Source organism: Anopheles funestus, chromosome 2RL (assembly GCF_943734845.2).
Source record: "Anopheles funestus chromosome 2RL, idAnoFuneDA-416_04, whole genome shotgun sequence".
NCBI classification, from domain to species: Eukaryota; Metazoa; Arthropoda; class Insecta; order Diptera; family Culicidae; genus Anopheles; species Anopheles funestus.
The window spans coordinates 76,365,500-76,376,874 of record NC_064598.1 but is presented as its reverse complement, the minus strand read 5'-3'; the positions used below and the strand labels follow the sequence as shown (position 1 = coordinate 76,376,874).

The 11,375-nt window shown below is 39.6% G+C and overlaps 1 protein-coding gene across 2 annotated transcripts in view; it reads left to right on the top strand.

Moving 5' to 3' along the window:
• The first annotated feature begins 185 nt into the window (after positions 1 to 185).
• The window catches only part of LOC125763895 (collagen alpha-1(IV) chain), a 36,322-nt gene continuing 25,132 nt past the window's right edge, over positions 186 to 11,375 (top strand). Inside the window, exons 1-2 of one of the 2 annotated variants that reach the window (XM_049427577.1) lie at positions 186 to 421; positions 515 to 812. In XM_049427577.1, the coding sequence (XP_049283534.1) occupies positions 660 to 812 (153 nt within the window). In that variant the 5' untranslated portion in view covers positions 186 to 421; positions 515 to 659. Of the gene's footprint in view, positions 813 to 11,375 lie in introns of both variants that reach the window. The other variant, XM_049427576.1, reaches the window with a different exon arrangement.

The window sequence follows — 11,375 nt, the reverse complement described above, 5'->3', positions numbered from 1 at the left end:
TCTTGCCTACGTCCGGCGGTACGGTGGCATGTTCGTGCGGGACCAACCGGCGCTCGGGCCACGTTCGGGACGCGATCGGATTGCGTTTGTGCGTGCGCGGCAGGCAGCGGGACGCGTGCGGCCCAGAATCCGGACGTGGTTTGACCGGCAAGATGGCAAGAAAATGTTACCGTCCGGATCGGGCCCGTTAGTAGCGATTCGAACGTTCAGAACATTCGATCGGAGCGCGCGCGCGTGTGTTGCTTGCGTGTGATTCCGTTTGGACGTGAGGCACGTCCGTCCGTGTTGTTTCCATCGTGCCACAACGCTCGCGGCGGGTTGGTTTTTCTCCCGGTGGTGGGTGGTGCATTTTCCCCTGACCGGTTTTAGACTTCGGGCTCGGAGCAGGGCGCTCTGAGCTCATCACACGACAGACAGTTCGGTAATTGAACTTGAATTATTGTCCTCGTTTTGTCTACACAACAAAACAAAATCACATTCTCACGTGTTGTTGATCCTTCGCGGCTCGTTTTAGAAGGATTCTTTTCCAGCAGCGTGGTCTGGTGGATAGTTTTGTTCGTCTGTACATGTGTACCTGTAGCTGCCGGTGTCGGTTGGTACATTGATTCGAAAATCGTGATCGCGAGTGGAAAGTTTGTGCGTAGCCGAAACGGGGAGCCATGTTGCGGGCCGCGGACCCCACGCTCCCGGGGGGTCTGGAAACTAAGGACACCGTCCACCGGAGGCGCCGATGTTCCGTACGCTCGGTGACATTTTGCGTGACACTTTTCCTCACTTGTATGCTCCAGCTTGTACAACCATCAACGGCAGTGGTATGTAATTTTTTTTTCATAAATAATAGTTATACATATACTTTCGTTACCCTCGTTATTCTGGTTGTGATCGTGAATCTCACTGAAGAGGTGTTTTATCGCTGTAAGTTATGCTCACATGTAATAATGCCCACATGGAATAATTAAGGTTTCTTCATAGATTATAGTGATTGTTTATCCGCTTATTATGCGCTTATGAAACTTTATTTATCCTGTCGATTTTATCACTTTGATCGATAGCGATTCTACTCCTACGGTGAGGTACGGTGTAGATACTGTCCTAAGCCAAGACGAACTTGTTAAGTTATCTGTTGATGACTCTGCTACAGGATCTATCCAATTACTCCTTGTTATTCTAAATCACTTACCAAATATCAGGTTTCTATGTCATTTTTAAATCATTTGGTTGCTCAAATAAATATAATAAAACAGAATATTTATAAATGAACATTTGATATATGGCGGCCGGGTGGTGCATGTGATAAACGGCGCCGGTCGACACGGCAGGACCGGGTTCAAATCCCATTCGGACCGTGCCCCCGTAGCAAGGACTGACTATTCGGCTACGTGGTAAAATAAGTCTAGTAAGCCAGAAATGGCCGGCGTGACCTGTAAGGTCGTTAAAGCCAAGAAGAATAATGTTTGATAAGAATGTATATCAATTTCCCTAGTAAACCATGATATAGAGGTACTTTATTTACATTCCTATGAATTTTTGTGCAGCTTATTTTAACAATTCTTGTAGTTGCTCAATTTGAAATATTTAAATGATCTGTATTATTTAAATGCTTCGTGTGGGTAGATGCTCTATAGTTGAGGTTTGAACTCAAACTGGGCACGTTGATAACGTATGCATTACCAATTCTGCTATCTAACTTCCCAACTGTAGTTATGCCACAGTTACCGTAGAACTTTGTCAATAGCCTGAATAACAAATGGACTGTGCCGTCAGTATTCGGCTAGCTGTGACGCAATATCCTGAAGATCTTGAGCAGTCTATTATCATTAAAGTTATAATTTTCCTTAAAGTATTTAATGCTTCACAATTTTCAAGGAATTTATTAAGTATTGTCAAGATTATTTAAACTGTTTTTAAATTTCATGAAATAATTTGCTTAAAAAGTGCATTATTACAAATTTTTCATGCAAAACAATTTCCCACTAAAGCCCATGTCCTAGCGAATAAGCATTCATATTTTTGCCAACAGACGGACTCTTGCTTTTCCGCACGTCTTGCTGGTTCATCACTTCTTGCAAAAGAAATTCGATGCTTTCCCTCCAAAAGCATAAGCACCTTCCCTCCTTTGCTATCCCGATCCTTACCCTTCCATAATATATTTTTGCCATTCTCACTCTGCGACTCGTGCTCAGATGTCCGATTCAGCGCTTCGCAGCTCAACACCGACTTCGCCTTATCAAACTGGGAAACGGTTGGCGAGCCGTTCGCCAATGGGTCGACTTTCCGGCTGGCCTGTAAACGACAACGTACTTACACTGCCCAACGGCGACACCGAAGCGCACAATTCTCGGTAATCGAGCTCGGCTCTCGTAATGAGGTTAAAGTTGAAGTGTTATTTTTAACGCTTTCCGTCTCGTTTGCTCCGTACGGCTCCCTGGTGGTGGTGGACGCTGTGGAGCATTGGAGATCGGGGCTAGACATGGGGCTGTGAGGTGGAGAGATGTCAGCACCGAGGAGTGATAAGAAGCGAAGAGAAAACGCGCCTTAACATAGCCCCTCCAATACCACATCTGTGTGGTGGACTGTGCATCAAATCTCGCGGATGTTGTCTCGCTTCCGTCCGGAAGTCGGATATGCCGAAGCATTGCTACAAAGTATGTGAAATGAGGTTGCGCAACATGAAGGTTCTCATGCGTGTTATACAGTTTTACCGCAAGTACAAAGCCGTTTTTGCAGTAAACCAGTTACAGGATGAAGTAATTGTTGGTTAGCTGGAAGTCAGCTGAAAATAAACGGTGACATCAATATCGCTCTTCCTCCCCTTTGCTGAAGACGATCGCGGATTGGGTACGAAGGATCAAAAGTTTTGTTTTCATCGTGTGTCGCGTTTGCACGAATCTGACGCCACCGGTCAGCGTCCAACTGCACATCGTTGCACATTTTCCCACTGCAAGACTCCCTGCTGGTACCAGTTTTTTGCCGATGGTGCTGTTTTATCCCGTTCTGTTTCCAGGCCGGAGGTGTTAACTTTTTGCTTCTTCGAAATTCTAGAATACAAAACCAGACTTCAGCGTCCAGCTAATGTTCGGGCTAAGGACTTTCAAGTTTGATGTTATAACAAAGATCTAAGGTGTTTTGTTGTTGTTCGACAGACATGGTTCAGAAGTAGTACGAACGACTTTAAAACATGGTCGATGGAATGTGCTCACGACGTCTCGGCATCTTGGAATTTGATAAGTGGAAATTAAAGCAACCGAAATGTGTTGCTGGCTAAATACAAAGTACAGTGGCACAGCAGAGACGTTGGTGTTGATTATAGAATAAATGTTCCGCCAGGAATGGAGTTATGTGGCAAAACCGTTGGGTGATTTAATCGCACATCTCAAACACTCGGTGGCGGTTTCACCGCGCCCTATCAGTATGCCGGGGCTGTTGCTGTAATTATTTTTAATTCTTTTGCTCTCGGTTGTCGGGATGATGTCCGACGGAGGTAGTTTAGTACTGCTATTTCCAGATTTGGCATTGAGGAAGATTTTTGTTTTGTTACGTCCGGAAATCACACTGAAAACGAACAGAGGTTATCGGCGGCTTAGGCTGTGTGCCGAGAGAGTCTCGGATCATGGCAAAGAATTGCTTTGATGGTATGTAATTACCTAGCCTGATAAGTGTAAGCGGATTATATGCAGAACAACAGAAGACCACACCAGAGATGAAGTCATAGACATACTGGAGTGCACGACAACTAGTTTCTGAGATCCTCAAAAGGAATCCCAAGTAGCGTATTATCCCGTTTACTTCCGCATGGTAACACACCCGTCCCAAATTGAGCCAGATTGGACACAATTGAATTGGTGGCACAACACGATAATGAAGACATTGTTTCTACCTTAACTCTTTCCCGGCAGAACCCTCATGGATCGCGTCAGTATGAAAGAGTACGGCACGTGGCAGCAGTGACACTCACTTAACCGGCTCACTGCCTCTAATGTCGCTAATATCAATCCAGACAATCTGTACTACAATTTCTCGATTGCGTGTGCACTAAATTTGATGTCACTGTCTTGTCACTCAGCGCCATCTTGCGTGTCCAATTAATTAAATGCGTACAAAGTCTCGTCCTGCATTGGTTGCAGAAATTGCATTAATATATTGCACCAACATACACACAAACGGACAGCGTACAGGAAGGGTTCTGTTTAGCTCATTAACAAAGTAGCACAATCAGTGTTGATTTCTGTCGACCGACACCGAGATTGCATCGAGCGCATCATGCAATTTGCCAACATTTTGCAGATAGTTTGGAAAACCCTCAACCCCCCGGGCATGTTTGTTTGTTTTATTGTGAATGCATTCTCGACCGTACAGGATGGTTTATTGATTTTGCCGTAGACCTATCAGTGCTTCTCCGCGATCAGTGCACTGAATTCATTCATACATGCAGTTCGTTGTTAATGATCGCCGTCATTTTGTAAGAAAGGAGTCTTCTCGATTCTATCAAATGGTCAATTTATAATTTTAATACAACGGAAAAACCCTATTTTTCTGCATTGATTACATCCTAGGTACGCTGACATCATCGCTTTCTTTGAGAGAAACACTCGTAACCATACCGAATCGAATGTATCCTCTCGCGGTAGTTACCGTGTGCAGCCTGGAAAGACAATATTTACTCACACGTCATGCAACTGAAGTGGTCTATTATTGCACTTGCTGTTCGGAAACGGTACGCAGCACAAAATCGCCTACACCTAGAAATAACAAGGGATGCATGCGGGTACCATATAATTATGTAGGCGACGCGTGTTCATTAGTTTAAAGTACAAAACTTTTTATTAATGACGACTCGTTGCTTACAGTTGAGTTGCTCGATACAAACTAAACTTTAATTCTAAGCTAAACCTACTTGTTGTGCCTAACCGATGGTGTTTGGTGCAGCGTGGCTTGATGGTGTCGGATGGCGAACGGGGTCCAGAACTGCTGAGTTGTCGTCTGGTCCGGTCTGGACGACAACCGTGGGAAATGTTGCACTGTTCTAGGTGTCGTATGACGGTCGCTTGTCATAGGCACATAACTTCTCCGGGGGGTGAAAAAAGCGTGTCCTCATGCGTCTAATCTGTCCACGAGAGTAGCTTCACTGCGATGGTTGCGTGGCTCGTTCTGTAGGCGGGATTTTCTTTTACCGATTTGATTTACTATTGCTGATACTAGGTGACTTAGATAGCAATAGGCAATTATGATCAAAATTAAAGATACTGCAAAGCTAAGTCCGATTCCGCTTAACAGACTCCAATTCCATGTTATATTCTTGTACTGTTGTAGGTAAATGTGTTCGATATGATTGCGATTCGTTAATGTTCTATTGTCTAGGGACGCCAAAGGAGTTTCTACGATTTTTCGATGAATTGCGGTGTTGAATGTTGTTCCTGACACTGAAGGGCTCTTTACATGGATTTCCTTTGATGTGAATGTTTGGTTTTCGAACTGAATGGTACAGTTAGAAAATGTAAGTAGGAAATTTCCTCTCAGTATTCTGTCATTTGGGCCACAATCGGTTTTGATTAGCTGTCCATTTGCATTCTCGATAAGTAAGAGATTATCCGCTATGAGTTTGGCTGTGATTGTGTAATCTTGTACTACAATACAATTACTTTCTTTTCCCATCACTAGAGGGAATATGCAATTGTCGATAAATTCCATTGTATAGGAATACCTTTGAACGTATTCTTCCGGTTTCGTTGTTGTGTAGAGTATCTTTTTGTGTTGTAGCAGATATCTTGGATGATGTCTGATTACGGAATTATTATGGTTTATCGCAATTATTTCAATGATTTTTGATTCGACTTCTTGTAACTGAGGAACTTTGAGTATGTATAGCAGTTTTTCTTTGCTGACTGCTATTTTGGGTGTCACGTAGGTTAAAGCTTCTTCAGGGATATCTGTTTCTACTCCTTGGTCTTCTAAAAGACGTTTGATGATGGCGTATTCACGTGGCGACAAAATTTTGCTGTTTGTAACAGACATTTTGGATAACAGTATCGCATCTTTGATATCTTCTAGTATCTTATTGATGGTGTCTATATTGATCATTGTCGTCAGCATATCAAGTTCGGTAAGGAGTACATCATTTTTAACTTCGATTATCTGCTTCACTTCATTGGTGAGGATTTTGATTCTATTTCCAAGATGTTCGTTGAATTGATATTGTTGGTTATTGCTTTCTATAAGATCATTCATCGTACGATTAATGATTTGCAGATCATGGGCATCCGGGCTTCCTCCGATCCATTTCCAAACTGACCCTATAGCTTCTATGCTTCTTGTTTGACGCTTTCTTGGTTTTATCTGATACAAGTTTGAATATACGTTGTTAATCTTATGTTTAGCGATTTCCGAAAGGGGACTATTTGTTGGCCTATTGATAGATTGATTTAGAAGAGTGATCGTATTTTCGATATCTGTTAAGTTAATTTCGTGAATTATGTTAATATTGCCGATTTGTAGCTTACATGGGTGTTTATCTAATATTAGTATTGGCTGATCAATTAGATTACTGATTAACAATTCCTGTGCTTTGGAGTAGGTGATTTGATGTATTTTGAAGATAGCTATTAAAATAATCATTTTGATTAGATCCATCTTAGTTGCTTATTCTTGTTTCCTATAGCGTTTTCCTATATCTATTCTATCTTTTTTTTTATCTCTTAAGTAATTATTAGTTTCTTCTCTTAAATAATTTTGTTTGTCCGTTTTTCCTTTTTCCTTTTTTTTACGCTCCTTCGTGCTGTATATTGCCAATACTCTGAAGATTGCTAAAAAGAAACTGGAAAATATTGGTACCGGCGTGTCAATTATTTTGATCCGAATCGTCTTGTCCTGTAACGATAAGACAATATTAGTATTATGTTTAAAGATTGTTTAATCCGTGTTAATTAATTGTTGTTGCATTTGACATTTTTTTTGGCGCAATTTTTCCACGTGTTGTCTTATCTTATTTTCCACGTCTTGTCCTGTAAAGATAAAACAGTATTAGTATGAACTTGTTTGAATATTACTTAATCCGTCTTAATTTGTTTTTGTTGCGTTTGACATTTCTTGGCGCAATTTTTATTGTTTTTTCATTATTTTCCACGCATTTTGCTTTTGAAAAACGTGGGTCGAGTTTTTTCCTGGTATTTTTCTTTATGAAAATGTCCTGCCCTTCAGTAATAACCGGAGGATTTTCCTTTTTGTTATTATTCTTCTTCATTCTATTTGCAGCCTGGAGAAGATTTTTCCTTACGTGTTGAAAAACTTTGTATGCATTTGCAGTCCTTTCTATAGGATTCGTATAGCCTGGATTAAAAATTATCTCATTCGGAGTGTACTTAGTGACTGAATGTACTGTATCATTGTACAAAGACGTCACAATCTGCACAATCTCTGACGATGTGCTGCTATTAAATTTGTGCTTGTTGGTGTTGTAAAGTTCTATTATGGTGCTATGAGTTTTTTCAATTTGTCCATTCGACTCTGATGAGGAGGCGAATTCGATTACCGTACCAAAGTTAGCTAAAAATTCTTGCAATTGGATGCTAGTGAATGCAGCTTCGTGATCACAAATAATTTTTCTTGGCAATCCGAATGTTCTATTGTACTGTGAAAGGGCCTTTTGAATATCTGTCATGTTTCTGGATTTAATTTCTATAAGTTGAAGGTGTTTCGAAAATGCACATATTAAAGAAAGGTAATAATGCTTATCCATTCCGAAAATATCCATGTGAACTCTATGAAAAGGACCATTTTCTATTGGTCGTGGTGATATTTTAATATTGTATGGTTTTCGTTCGTATTTATGTTGCGTACAAATCGCGCACGAATTAACTAGCTGCTTGATTCGTTTCATCATGTTCGGGAAGAAGTATGCACGTTTAAGTTGTCTTTCAACTTCGATTATACCTCTGTGGGCTCTTTCGTGTTCTTTTCTTATAATATCGTCTTGGATTGGTTCGGATGTTACGTCTTCAACCATATTTTGAGTAATAACAAAATGACAATTTGAATTGCAGAAGTTTTCTCTGTATACTGCTTGAATTACATGTAGTAAGCTTTCTGGAGCAAAAATAGCATTTTGCTTTCCATTAGAAAGGTCTTTCATTAAGTGTGTAATTTTTCTTCTATCAAACGATGGTGAACTAATAGTTGTCCTCTTATAGTTTTGAAAAATGTGCTCTGTAACAACGGAGTCAGAGTTTCCTATTTTGAAAATGATTTGGTTTCTGTAACTGTTGATAGCTCTCTCTGTAAAATGTATGTAATAGTCGTCGGAAGTATCAGCTGAATGTATTGTATCAGCAGAAGATGAACTGAAATTATTTTCCACTGAAATTTCATCTACCGAAACATCGTTTTGAAGTTCGTTAGTGTTAACTTCCACTTTTCTACTGAGTGCGTCAGCGACTACGTTGGTCTTTCCTGTCTTGTAAATTACGTCATAGTCGTAATTTTCTAGGTCCAGACGCCAGCGTATCAATTTGGCATTTTTATTTGAGTTTTTTATGAAAATCAGAGGTTTATGATCGGTAACTAGGGTAAATTTATTACCATACAGGTAGGGTTTAAATTTGGTTACTGCCCATATGATGGCTAGGGCCTCTTTTTCAGTTGTGGAATAATTCGACTCTGTTTTGTTTAGAGTACGGCTAGCGAAAGCAATGGGTTTTTCTATTTTATCTATTACCTGTGAAAGGACGGCACCGAGGGCGTAGTTACTTGCGTCGGTTGTCAGTATAAAAGGAAGTTCAAAATCGGGGTAAGATAAGATTTGATCGGAAATTATTATATTTTTTAATCTTTGAAATGCCTCTTCATATTCTTGATCATTCAGGTTAATTGTTGAATCCTTTCGTAAGTACTTAGAGAGGGGTTTTGTTATTTTAGAATAGTCTTTTATAAAACGTCTATAATAACCAACAAGTCCAAGAAATTGCTTTATTTCTTTCTGATTTTGCGGAAGTTTCCAATCTTGGATCCTTCTTATTTTTTCTGGGTCAGGTTTTATTCCATCGGGAGTGATAATGTGCCCCAGAAATTCGGTTTCTCTGCGTAAGAATTCACACTTGTCAAGTTGTATTTTGAGATTGAAATCACTCAATCTGCTAAGAATTTTTGAAACATTGCAGAGATGATCTTCAAGGGTTTTTCCAATTATGATTATATCGTCTAGATACACATAGCAGATTGATCCAATATAGTTTGATAAAATATTATTCATAACACGTTGGAAAGTTGCGGGGGCATTTTTCAGTCCGAAAGGCATTCTCTTAAATTCAAAATGTCCGAGAGCAGTTGAAAAAGCTGTCTTTTTTGTGTGGTCGGGATCCATTTCAATTTGGTGAAAGCCTGATTTCAAATCTAGTGTGGTAAAGTACACCGATTTGCCGAGGTTATCTAAGATTTCTTCGATTTGCGGGATGGGAAATTTGTCGTCTATAGTTTTGTCATTGATTTTACGGTAGTCAATAACAACGCGTACCTTACGCTTGCCTGAAGCGTCTTTCTTTTTGGGAACTACCCAAACTGGTGATGAGTAAGGGCTAATGGAATGTTTGATGATTCCGTTATCAAGCAATTCCCTTATTTGCTCTTCCACATCAGTTTTGAAAGCGTGGGGGTACCGATATGATTTTGTATATACAGGATTATCATCTGTTGTTAGAATTTTATGTTTTACCACAGATGTGGCTGTGAGTTTCTCTTCTGCTCTTAGTAAAACTTTTTGATTCGCAATGATTGTTTCAAATAATTTATCTTTTTCGAACGTTGATAAATGATCAGTGCGTATTATTTCATTTAGGATTTCTTTCGTAACACTGTACTCTGGCTGTAACGGGATTGGCGAAATTGTTTCAAAATTATTCACCCGTAAGTTCAGCTTTCCTTTAATGACAGGTGTTGTTTTTTTGGTACTTAACACCTTTGTCATCGTTGTCTTATTATCAGCTTTATATAAACCTGGCTCAATAATAATACCTTTACACAGTTTTTGAAATGTTGGTACGAGCCAGTCGCCATTTACTGTTGTATCCATTTGTAAATGATGCGAGTATAATTTGCTGGCGGGGAAGTATTTTTTGTATTTTAATTTCAAGTTTCCTAGCTGAAACGTTTCGTTTTCGAAGTTTATTTTAGCTTTGGTTTGCGCCATAAATTCTGAGCCGATGAGAGCATCAAAAAAATTATGAAACTGTAACTCATAATAGATTTGATTTGGCAGCATATTACCGAGTAAGTTAATGCTACCCTTCCTATTAACTTGTTGACATCCAGCAGTGTTGTTTATTTTGGTGTCGTTTACCTTTGTAGTTTGCGTCAATATGCCTGGTCGTATAATGTTTTTATTCGCGCCAGTGTCAAGCAAAATGTTTATAGGTTTGTTCGCTTGAGTGTTTGATGTTATGTAGGGCAAGTAATTCATGTGTTTCGATATTCTGGATGAGTTAAGCAAAAATTTACATCCAATTCCTCCTCGGCATCAGATTCCTGATTATCAGAAGTATTTGATATTTCTGAATTAAAAAATTGTTTCCTGTTTAGCGTTAATCTACTCTTAGATGACCCTATTTCCATGGGTTCGGGAGGAGAATTTACACTATCGGGTTTACGAGGTCTGTTGTCTTGTTGTCTTGCTGTCTTGTTGTCTTGCTGAGGTTGCGCAATGCTTTCTTTAGTAAATTTTCTGTCTATTAGTTTTTTGTTTTCATATTGCCCTATGGGACGATAGATTCTTGTGTCTTGTTTATTTACCTGAGTAAGGTTCCGGGTTGATTCATTTGACGTGAATTTGCATATGAATGCATATGCATTTTCTATAGTTTTAGGCTCGGACGCTTGTACGTATCCAAAATACGGTTTTTCTAGTCCACTAACGTATGCTGATAGGCTATACTCGTCTATAAAATCGTTTATAGCATCCCAATGTTGATTATATTTTGGGTTCTGTTTTGCTAACGATTTTATGTTGTGAACCAGTTCTTTTGTTTTCTGGTAATGCTTATTAGCGTTACCCTCCATTTTGTTATGCCAAAGTTGGCAATTATACGTGGAAAGCTGTTGTTTATCGCCAAGAGTTTCCGTTAAAATTTTCTTTACGTCGTCAAATGTTTTTGGATTTCCATTTGTACACAGCATGTCTTTAGCATGTCCCTCAATTTTATTTATCACCGCAGTAATGTAAATTTCAAAAATGTTTGGTGACACAAGGTTTTCGAATAAGCAAAGAGTTTTTTCTGCTGTTTCTAGCCAACTTACAAGTTGCTTTTTGTTGCCATTAAATGTTGGCAGCATTTTTATTGGATCCGGGATTCGGAACGGGTCTCCTGACATCGTCATTTCGCGAACAGGTTCAT